We start from the raw sequence: 12,897 nt of genomic DNA on the forward strand, positions 1-12,897 counted from the left end.
AAACAATTTAAAACGCAAATGTTAATATAAGCTATCATACTAAAGACTTAATTATAACTGAAACAGTAAACATTACATTTAGATATACTGGTATGCGTGAAACTACACCCCTGCGAATAGGTTACGAGAAATGTGAAAGGGAGTTATTGTTTTTTGGATGAAATGGTTAAATAATATTTCTGTTAAGTCTGTCTAATCGTTTTCTTGAATCGTTGCAGCACATACTGATCCAGTCTAAAATGCTTTATCTGGCTAACCGTAAGTTTAATATCGAAAACGGTGTGTTTATCAATCGATAATAAGATGCCGTTGTCCATCTACTTTAATATTCCAATGGTGATCAGCATATAGCTGTTAAATGACGGCATTTGCTCATCAACTTCCTCTTTCCTTAATTGTACTGATACAATAAACCGGTTCAGGGTGCTTAATATTAATCATTGAATGAAGAAGCTGATGTCTGGATCACAGTTTTAAAAGTAAACACGAATCTCAGCATTGCATGTCTTTTTAAGTTGAAATTTTATTATTTCATATATTCTGAAAGAACAAATGGTCAGATTCGCCTGATATATGCACTATAAAAATTAGTGTTCTCTCAAATAATGACTGTGTGGGGATTTGAAGAATTTTCACCGCCTGACTTTTGACCTCTGAAATTACAATGAACCCACAACAGTTCTGAAAAACACATAATGTGCAGCTTATCCTAAGGTAATGACATGCAATCTTTTTTTCAACTTCTAAACGGTCACTGCGAGTTACCAGAAAGACAATCTTATTTCCAATTTACATGTGTAAATGTTTAGGAACATGAGCGATAACACATGATCTACAGTTGAATTAAAATCAAAATCCAGCTGACAAAAAACGACTTCAGTCTGAATATGCCAGGTTTTATATTCAGATCAACAAAGATTGTAACCAAAGTAAGTTATAACTTCCATTGGGCGCATGAGAAGTGTAGAGGTAATCATCTCGTTCACGTTAGTTTTTTTTCCGGGCACTTTTCTTTCCGCTATATGATCACTCGCTTCTGAGTCACCCAGAGTGGACTGCATACGCTATATACAACTTGTTTTGCAATCGATGTTGATTACCATTAGCTTCTTTCTTACACGATAGTTAAAACGCATATTATCCACAGAATGTTCTATTTATAACCAATGTCAAAGTTGTACTTAGAACATTTTTTGTTTAGAACATTTAAACTTTCAATTACACGTACAGACATGTTCAAAACTATCTATATCCACCATACGTATGGAAATATATACTGATCACTAGGCGTCAAAATAGCTATACACGCCATGTTTAAACTGAAAGTCTTTTAATCACGTATGGTTAAAATGGATTATTGGATTATCTGGTTGCCTATATGACAATGTGATTCATGTTAACAACCTGTGACATTGATCAAGATGTGATGGTAAGTGTATCTTTGATTAATAGACACATACTAATTCACTACTAAATGGTTGAACTCGGTTTGCATTGAACTTCATAGTTTAATCAAAGCTGTTTCAGTTGATGCATGACCTTCAATATATATTAAATATTAAACAAACGGCATTTTACGTGACATAATGTTATTGATTTCTTTACTAATATTGCGTTGATTTTATATATACATATAAAACAATTAGACTCATTATTTCCTTATAGATCAAATAACACTATATATATATTGCTATTGAATGATGTACGGAAATCCATGCTTTCGAAATCAAGGTTCAGGTTCGGCACAAGGTTGGCATGGAAAAAAGTGTTCAGTAAAATACGTCATAATCAAAAATAAGCATAGTGAAAATGACTTAATATAGTGTTGAAGTTGCATAAGTTACTGAGTGCATGTTTGTAATCGAATGTTTCACTCAAGTTTGTATAAGTTTATGGTTGAAACCCAGACAGTGTTTAAAGAGTCTCTCGATAATTCATTTATCATATGTATGTGTAGTTGTTGCCAGAATGTTGTTCGAGTTTTAGACCTACGTAATTTCAAGTTTCAAGTTTCAGGTTTCTTTATTTCGAGGGCCTTACAGCCCACAGATACGATTTCATATATACTACTGAGATAACAAAACCGGTCTTTAAACCTATTAGATTATAGTAACATTTAAGGTATTGCTCTAAAACATGTTCTATTTTTGTATCGTATGACTACAGATGTAGTCTGTTAAACTGTTAAACTGTGCAAAGAACGTGGGTTTTACTGTGTTACTCATCGCGCCTATGTGATCGTCATACAGGCAAATTAGGTTATTTCTCTTAATTTAGACCAATAATGATGTAGTGATAAATTATCACTTTAATTTATCAACCAGTGTGTATGATTGTTTATGAGACCGTGATATTTGGCAACCATCTTGGGCATCGACAGAATTCCCGATGAAGCGCTATACTACAGAAACAAGATAACCGGCCATTTCGGGTGACATACAAAAAGTAGAGCTGTAAAACGATATTTCAATATTATCATATCAGTTTAAATTCATCATCATAACAGTTTAAATTCATATCGTTGCAATATAATCAGATGCTTTTTTTGTAGGAGTAGGCACAAAACATAGTTATGATATCAAGAATGAAAGGAAAATTAAATTCCTGAAATTCATCTCGGAAGAGACAAATCTAGTGTTGTATATTTTTATTCAAGTGAGATGTTTTGAGTATGACACCTTCTAACTGACAAGAAGAATGGTTATACTCATTGATAAGTAATATAATGTACTTTGATTAAACATAAGCTTTCATGGTCTGGAGTAATTTTCAAATGGTATGTAATACCCTACGATTGACTCTACGTATAATCATGAGAAGCGTGGCATTCAAGTAATGTGTAGGTTGTTCGAATGCAGTCATTCATAAGTGGCAGGCATTCTCGCCAATATTTATCAATGGACATACAAACAAAATGAGTTCCGTCTGGTGAAGCATATATCTTTGGGTTTCCCGATATGACACTATTTGTCTAATATTAAAAACTACACAGTGCAAATCAATTTGATTTTAGGCGTTTGCATAGGGTGATTACCAAAGCTTACACATTTCAAAACGTGGCGGGATGTTTAATGGGATGAGGGATCCGATTCAAACCGCCTGCGTCAGGGAGGTGTGACGAACAGAGAGTTCCTCCAACTTTGTGATCACTTGTGTTCTACTTTGATTTGTTCACGTTTTAAATGACTTGAACATACGAATGTTATAATGGTTACATGTCATTATTTCCGGATTTTGGATGTTTCAAAGGAATCGCCCAAAGACCATGAACAAAGATAGGTAGGGCCACACTGTACGTTACAGATAATTGCTCTCAGAATGTTAGCATAAAGTTGCATCCTTGTTTCAATCACTTGGATAAATCCTACATGCATCGATTATAAGTATAGTAAAAGCTTGAACTATAGGATTTAGTTTCATTAATATTTCGAAGAACAAAACATTGTGTAGGGCATAGTCTCCTGCGATCACGGTATATAACAAACAGCACTTGTCAGTCCTTGGACTCCATGGATCGAACTGTGTTGTCGTGCTACAAAATTTGGTAAAACTTGTCTTACACAAAGACTGTTTTTTACATATCTTATCTATTTGCGTGCAACCAAATATGTTGCAAATACAAGTAAGATTGACATGTTGTAGCACAACACAATGTTGCTGACACAAGATGTAAACATTGCGACGTCATTGGAATGTGCAAAACTGTACGTTGTACAACATTGTATATATATCATACGCACGGAAGCATACGCTCAAAGAGATATGCTAGTAACAAAAACGATGTTACTTTTCTGCATTTCAATTCACACACGTACATGTATGCGTACACATTATTTTGATACATTGTCTTCCGTCGTACGATCGGTACTGAAAACACTAACAGTTTGTGATGCGGAACATTATATATATTCATCCGCGTGGCTTCAAATTGCACGTGACATACTCAATTTATCGAGAAATTAAGTTGACTAGCCTTTAATATCTTTAATTAAGATTCAACAAATAGCCCGGACAGTGGAAGATATTTCTGAGAAGACTTTGTTCACCACTTGCCTCCTTTCAATTAGTTACTGAACTGGAAAATATTATTGCGTAAAAAATGCGCATGCTTTCGACTTGTAGATATAATAGCACAGAGTCTATGTAAGATATCCTTAAACAGAGTTGGTGTATATGTCCATACCTAATAATATATAGTTTTGCTATTTTGAGTCTATGTATATATCCCTACTTAGAATGTAGGTAGATATACCTACGTGGACTCCATCGAATGATCCGGGAGCGCATTTTGTTTTAAATTTGTAAGTAGGTAATGTATATTGCTGTGTTATTCTTATTTAAATTACTATGCCAGTGTGAAGCGCGAGTTTGTTTTGGCGACCAATACCTAGATTTACTGTCCTCTTTGTTATTATTGAAAACCTCACGAGAGAGCAATATCAAATATTATGGACACGGCCATATACGAGTGATTTTACAAAACCGGTTTTTCAACTTCCTGGTAGAAATGTGGCATACATGTATTAGTACATGCCTACATACGCTGGTTAGGAGAAAGGCATTTGTTAAACTACATTGTACCTTTTTTAAAAAAGTAAAAAGGAGTGTTTTATGCAAAACTGTTAAACAGAATACACATCTCTAGATACAATTCCCATTTCACATTACGTATAACTTCAATGAATATTGTTTAGGTACCCATTATATCTGTCTTTATTAAATCATACTGAGAAGATGATATATTTATACAATAAGCAATTGATATATCTTATACAGCAATATTTAACAAATTTCCGATTTTCTTTTTCAACTTCGTTATTTTGTGTCTACCTAGTCGATATATGTAAACATGCCTCATTGTAAACTGTTCGCCATAGAAATTACGATTATTGCCGAACGGAAGTCGGAAAGTTCATGACCCGTTTTCGGAAGAGTTCGGACAGACGTTACGTAGTTACGGTAGTCACATGACTTTCTCAGTAACGACGTTACAATGTCGTCTAACTTCGGCTTGTTTTACTAAGTGGGACCCACCTAGCGATGTTTTATATGTATTTGATATTTATCAAAATATTCCGAATCATTATCGTTCATCTTGACTTCGATTTAGTCCTGTCTCTGCAGGATTTTCAACAGGATTTTTTTTTCAACATTCTTCTAAACCATGACAAAAATAAAAAAAAGACACGGATATTGAGCCTTTAAGACAAATCATTTCCTAATTAATCAAATAAAACGCTATATTAGCATCCACCTGCTACTTTATCTATATGAACTAACCAAGTCAAAGTCAAGTCTATGAGGGTATAGCTGACACGCAACACGTGATCATTATGATGTTTCTTATGTTGATAAGTTAACGTCAACTGATCCCCGTCAAAATGGCTGTTCCATCTTGTGGAGTATATCGTCGTTGATAAATGTTTTGTTTTGTCTACCTTAAACACGTTTTATACAGAGACACCCAAAATGAGTTTACTTCATAAAGTGAATATAAGTATTTAACCATCTTTCAATACAATCTATAATTTATATAGATTCTACAACATTATGCATATTGTCTGCAAACCTTGTCTGCACCTACATGTATATAGATTATAGATTCCACAGGAAGATAATTTAATACTTAAATATTGCTGTTGAATGATATGCGAAAATACATGCATTCGAAATCAAATTGCCCACGATAAGCATACAACGGACAGGTGCTAAGTGTAAATACATGTTGTTGTTTTTTTAATTTTAAACAGACTGTGGGGAAAATAGCTCAACGTAGTGTTATAACTACATAGATGATAGCTTTGACGTCCATTGATACACAAATATATATACCGATCTTTGTAACAGATCCATTTTGAAAAGCAAATATATATCTATTAAATGATTGCTTTCTCAATATGTAATATGCTTTTTAAAATTATACTATATAACGGTGAAAAACGTATTTTATCAGTCACTGATATATTTCTATAAAGAAATGTTGTTTGAAAATTAAACCCTGAATTATACCAGCTATACAGCTATATTAACTACGCAATATACACAGGTTATTTTTTAAGCGATTAATCAACCAGCCGAGCCAAAACAGTTTTTAAAAACTATCGTAAGTAACATTTCGGAATGAATAGTCACTTATTCTGCATACTGTATAATATTGTATAAAAGTCTAATATTCCCACCATAATAAGGCCCCGATATAAATCTATCAAAATAATGATTTACGGTTTTACTTGTTTAACACAGTACATATTGATATTGTTGCAATATAAGGATGTACAGTCCTTAATTTATATAATTACTTAATTCAACTAAGCATTTCCAATTGATAGTTGATATTGAGTAAGATGTTGTCATTAATTTGCTTTCAACATTTTAATGTTGATTAGTGAAGATTAGTTAAAATAACGTCAACGTTTTATCAACATATCCTGGTCCCTTCAATTGGACAGAGACATTGTGACTAGGAACCTAAAAGAAGCAATAATAACTATAACGAAATCGGACACCCGTACAGGTTTTATGGGGGCATACTATGATTCAATACGGGCCAGTGGTATTTATATTATAAATTCAAACATTGCACTATGGAATCTATATACAATACCGGCACATGATCTTGCACACCTAATAGTTTCATCGCTGATGGATAATTAATTTGATATTAATTTTATTGTTATATCACGGTGACAGTAGGGACCAAACCTTTATTTTTTACCAAAAATAAACGAAAAATGTTGACCTTACCACATGTTTGAACCAGAAGTGAACATGGCACATGATCTTGCGCAGTACACTCTATAATCCAATTTTAATCATATAATATTCAATTTATTTAGCTGACCATTTAAATTTCAAAAGAAACAAAACCAAAATATTTGAATTATATACCAGTTACAAAGGTCAAACAAAAACATGCTGGCGACTTTTCAAAGCAGACAGCGCTTCTCGCCATTCTTCCGCTACGGTTCCTTTGGTTCCGTTATATAATGCTACGTCTACATCGTAGACTAAAACTGAGATTGTATTAGAATTAACATTGGCATTCCGTACTTTATATGTCCGAATAAGTTGGCTACTTTATCAAAACTACTGGATATTATGCATGCGCAGGATTATGTGCCCCGCAGGATCATGTACTATGATTTACAATGTACATAAACATAATTGTTAAAGATGAATTTGTACGTTTTATTAATACGTGTAGGAATTCAACATATTGTACTAATCATTTAAAGTATTTGTGTGTAAGCACAATACATATGTTGGCAGTGGTTAAGTGTATTACTGGTAGTAGGGATTTGTAGGATAATATATAATGTAAAACATAAGGCACGATCGTTTTTGTTTAACATACCGTCAAACAACATTTAAGATAAAGCTAAATTCAGCAGAACTAAAAACGTAATTAATAATTTGTTCACTGTGTCACTGCGAGAGAAAACAATGAATAAACACATGGATATTATCACACAGACTTGTTAGATAATAAGATATTCATTACTTGTCAACATATCAAAATGGGCATTTTTGAAGGTCGATAAATGACAGAAATTAAATTGCCGATGTTTAAAACCAGTCTCTTAGTCCCATCCACTGAATGGTGCAGGGAATTTGTATTAAATGGCTAGAGAGGTGTGTTTAACATTTATAATTGACAGGAATACATCATTATTCATTTACGGAGTAGTTAAGATTTCAATGGTAATCAGTACAGTGCACTGAAAATGTCGACGGGTGTTTATCGTCCCTTTAACTGTACTCAGAATCAACCGATATCTTACTTTAGTAGTCTGTCAAAGTTACAGGTGAAATAATATGACTTACAACATGATCATTTTACCAATCAGACACGCGATATTGTACAGTTTAAGGGGAACAACATATAAGTTCAACATACGGCCAGTTCTACTCTCAATTCATTTTATAATGAGACAGAAAACGTTTTAATCTCAACGGTAATCATTCGTGTACAGTTCTTTTGTATTTATCAGTATAATGTGTATAACCAGTGGCTGTCTATAGGTCTATTATATAACCAGTGGCTGTCTAAAGGACTGTTGTATAACCAGTGGCTGTCTATAGGTCTGTTATATAACAAGTGGCTGTCTAAAGGACTGTTGTATAACCAGTGGCTGTCTATAGGTATGTTGTATAACCAGTGGCTGTCTAGAGGTTTGTTGTATAACCAGTGGCTGTCTAGAGGTCTGTTGTATAACCAGTGGCTGTCTATAGGTATGTTGTATAACCAGTGGCTGTCTAGAGGTTTGTTGTATAACCAGTGGCTGTCTAGAGGTCGGTTTATAGTTTATTGTTTAGTTGTCTGTTGACAATATTATTAATAGGCGAAACAACATTATTCGTAACCAGATCATCATAGTTCGGAAGCTTAAAATACACGGGCCCTAATATAGGGTTCTCATTAGCCTTGTATGGTAATATTCCATTCAAGACACGAAACACAGGCAACTATAGACCAGTTTCACTAACATCGGTAGTACAGTGTATGTAAAGTACTAGAATTCATCATAAGAGAAGTTATAACTAAATTCATGAGGTAAAATAACTGCTTCTCGGATAAGCAATAAAGTAGAGTGGCTAAGCATGAAAATCGTTCAAAATTTGAAGAAAGCATGAAACGTTGCATATTGCTTCTTTAGGAGTTTCAGGAAACAAATGGACCCCCAAAAAACACGGCCTCTGGCGGCCGCAATATTGGTTGTCAAAATGGCTGCCAATAACCACATTCTTCGACCCATAACTCACGTTCTATACCAGCTAGACCCAAACTTTAAACGTCTACACCCAAATCATGAATACTTTGGAATATTTTTGAAGTGTTAAATTCATGTATAAGGACCGTCATTTTGAATTGCAAGATGGCCGCCAATTTTGCGAGCTATATCTGTATATATTCTTAAATGTCTACCCATATTATTGATGCTTATATATTATTATTGATAGTTCATTATTGGATCATTCTGATAGTGTTAAACTTCATGTAGAAAGACCGCCATTTTGTATTCCAAGATGACCGCCAAAATTACTACATGTACCTCTTCCTATATATAATAATAATATAATAATTGGCTTAGCTGACTTTTAACAAATAAAACACCAGCAAATACAGTGTGTTTATTATTGATAAGAAATAATTCGATTCCTATTTAATTTCAAAATGGCCTCGGATCTGAAATTCAAGAAGTCCGGTAGCATTAAATACATAAATTAACCAAAAAGGGTGATACTTTACGAAACATGACTTTAAAATTTAAGTGCCAAATATTATTAATTTCTGTTAATATTACACTTATCATTATTTTCTGAACCAATCTGAATATATGATTGAAATGCAAACATTAATTTCCATAAAGCGGGTCATTTATCATCTCCGATGTCGTCCTTATAAACACACCTTGGTTGACTTTCACTACGGTTATAAGTAAACTTTTCATTATTTCATCCTTTCAGACAGGTATCGAACCTATAACTCTTTCAGTGAACAGCAGCTTGAAAGAAAGATAGGATATCTGATAAATTATAGAGAGCAGAACATTTGTTTCTGGAAGATACATATTGTAAACAACAAATTGCGGATCACCTTGTTTTTTAATGCGGAAAATGAAAGATATTATTTGCCAGAGGAATATAAATATTCATGACGGCTAACTTATATATTTTGGCTGAAGCAAGAAGGCATTCAATGCTTCAAATGATTTATTATGACTATAACTATTTAATGCATATGGATGATACCACACCACTATTCCAGACCACATCAAGGAAATTATCAGAAAATATCTAAACGAAATCACTTTGGCAGGCATCCGAGAGATACTTTGTTTGATGGAGATTCACAATAATATCAGACCTGCAAACAGAAGTACTAAATGCAAGAATATCTTTTGGGATTCGTCTTCCAAAGGAGTCTTCATGGAAGAGATGGCCGCACTCATATTGCATAATTACGTTCATGCCCGGTCGTCAAACGCATCTCAGGAGATGTGGATTCAGGAGAAGATATTATCTCTGTTGTTGATAATCAGATAAAATGTCAGGAAAAATGGTTCGATGTAATAATAAACGACACCAATAACATCAGGAGACTCTACTTAAGAAAGAACTTCGAGTAAACTCATAGCAAGGTTTTGCCGACAAAGCTTGGATGTCTACCAAGTCAGAAATAACCAATTATGCATCTATCAATTTGACAGTAGTGGCACTAGAATTAACCACAAACAAGTCTTCCCGAAGATAATCATGAATACCTCTATGTTAAAACTTTACAAATGTAATCTAAGCCTCCGTATAACTCCCAATCTTATTACTGGCTTAGGAGATGAATATGGCGAAGGCAAGACCCATGATGGTATTGAATTGAGAACATATATGAAACGCTATGCTAGCAGTTCAGTATATGCAAAATAAATCAATCTGAAACACATAGCCACCGTTAGTAAAACATGCATACAGCACCAACGACTGGGCGAAAATCAATTGCAGCGATAAAGACCAGAAGAACAGTAAGCCCTGAAACTAAATGCAAACAATGGAGATGATAGAAAATATAAACAAGATTGGGACCACATACACAGCAAGCTAACTTATAAATTAACAAACTTAGATATTGGTCATCTGGAACCTTGCCGAATTTAGTTCTGGTTGACGTCGATATATGCCAAAAAAGGACCAATAATTCAGGTTATTGATTGTGCCATCAGGAACTCTTGTCCGTTCTACAACCCAAACTCCTTAAAGAAAATATAGCGGTTGTCCTGAGAAAATGCTAAGTAAATTGATAGACGTCTTGAAAAGCGAAAATAAACAAAGAATCCCTAGCCACTAAAAGAAAATACTTTCATCAACTTCGTTAAATGCAAATAGGGATGAAAGACGTCTGCATGATCTAAAGACGGAATTCAGACATGCATAAGAGAAATAAGGTGGATTGTGATCTCAGACAACATAAGGTGAAAAGTGTGTCTTGATGTTCTACAGTGGTTACGAATGACTTCAGTTCCATTAAATGTAAACTATGATGAATGATTTGAAAGGAGGAAGACGAAGTATTAAGGTTAGGAGAAGATAATAATACCCTAGAATGTGTTCCTGTTTTCTGAAAGTTCATCTTAAAAGCTATTATCGATTGAAAGGACCTCTTTCACGAACAATGGAAATTTGCCCACGAACCAATTTTATTAAAACTAAAGGTTACATGTAGCAACATTAATGCAAACCCTTGAAATACGTTTAAAAAATTCAAAAGGTCCCAGGGGCCTGTGCTGTGGCCAAATTAATGTTGCCAAGTAGAGGTGTATGACAGAGTTCCCTTTTTGATCCAAAAAAGTATCAAACTAATGTTTTATGTCATAAAACTGTATTATTTTCTGAAGAGTATAAATAATTTCATATAATATTATGATCACAAATATGTAGGCAAAATGTGACAAATAAAATTTTGGCTACATTTTAAAGACAGAAAATATCGAAATTTGGTTTTCGACAATGTACATTATTAACAATGGTGATTCACCCACTTACAGTTTGAGTGCACCAAAAATGTTTTCTAAAAAGTTTGCTTATTAAAACTAAAGTAAATATTATGAAAATTTCAGAAAAATTGTGGACCGGTAAATAGCCGAAAATAACACATAAAATATATAAATATATATATAAATCGATATTTTCTGTCATTAAAATGTAGCCAAAATTTTATTACATCAGAGTATCTTTAGTCATACCAGGGTATCCAAAGTCACACCAGGATGTCCAAAGTCACACCAGGGTATACAAAGTCACAACAGGGTATCCATAGTCACATCAGGGTATCCATAGTCACACCAGGGTGTCCAAAGTCACAACATGGTATACATAGTAACACCAGGGTATCCATAGTCATATCAGGGTATCCATAGTCACACCAGTGTGTCCAAAGTCACAACAGGGTATCCATAGTCACACCAGGGTATCCATAGTCACACCAGGGTGTCCAAAGTCACAACAGGGTATCCATAGTCACACCAGTGTATCCATAGTCACAACAGGGTGTTCATAGTCACATAAGGGTATCCATAGTAACATCAGAATACCCAATAGTCACACAAGGCTATCTATAGTCGCATCAATGTATCCATAGTACATCAGGGTATCAATAGTCACACAAAGGTAGCCACAGTCACATCAGGGTATTCGAAGTCACAACAGGGTATCCATAGTCACACAAGGGTATCCATAGTCACACAAGAGTATCCATAGCCACCAGGGTATACATAGCCACACCAGGGTATCAATAGTTACATTAGGGTATCCATAGTCACCTTAGGGTATCTATAGTCATATAAGGGTATCCTTAGACACACCAGGGTATTCATAGCCACGCCAGGGTATTCATAGTCACGCCAGGGTATTTATAGTCACACCAGGGTATCCATAGTCACACAAGGGAATCCATAGCCACACCAGGCTATCCATAGTTACACCAAGGTATCCATAGCCACATCAGGGTATACATAGTCACACCAGGGTATCCATAGCCACACCAGGGTACCAATATTTACATTAGAGTATTCATAGTCACATTAGTGTATATATAGTCATATAAGGGTATCCATAGTCACATTAGGGTATCTATAGTCATATAAGGGCATCCTTAGTCACACCAATGTATCCATAGTCACACTAGGATATCCATAGTTACGCCAAGGTATTCATAGTCACACCATGATATCGAAAGTTCTCACCATGTATAGCTTTTTATTAGAAACCGATTTCAAACTATATTTGAAAAAAAAACATGTGTTTTAGGATCATGAGTTGCAGTATCAATTACATCATCTGATACTTTTAACTTGTGTAAAGATAACAATGGATATACTATCTTTTATATATATTTAATGATTT

General features: G+C 34.3%; 1 protein-coding gene across 6 annotated transcripts in view; it reads left to right on the forward strand.

The window, feature by feature from the left end:
• Positions 1-1,068: 1,068 nt before the first annotated feature.
• LOC138306001 (cyclin-dependent kinase 4 inhibitor B-like) overlaps positions 1,069-12,897 on the forward strand; it is a 637,657-nt gene continuing 625,828 nt past the window's right edge. The window contains exon 1 of one of the 6 annotated variants that reach the window (XM_069246314.1): positions 1,069-1,429. In XM_069246314.1, coding sequence (XP_069102415.1) covers positions 1,394-1,429 — 36 coding nt within the window. In that variant the 5' untranslated portion in view covers positions 1,069-1,393. The remainder of the gene's footprint in view (positions 1,430-12,897) is intronic. The other 5 variants (XM_069246315.1, XM_069246313.1, XM_069246312.1 and 2 more) reach the window with 5 other exon arrangements.

This window comes from Argopecten irradians, chromosome 13 (assembly GCF_041381155.1).
Source record: "Argopecten irradians isolate NY chromosome 13, Ai_NY, whole genome shotgun sequence".
In the NCBI taxonomy this organism is placed as follows: domain Eukaryota; kingdom Metazoa; phylum Mollusca; class Bivalvia; order Pectinida; family Pectinidae; genus Argopecten; species Argopecten irradians.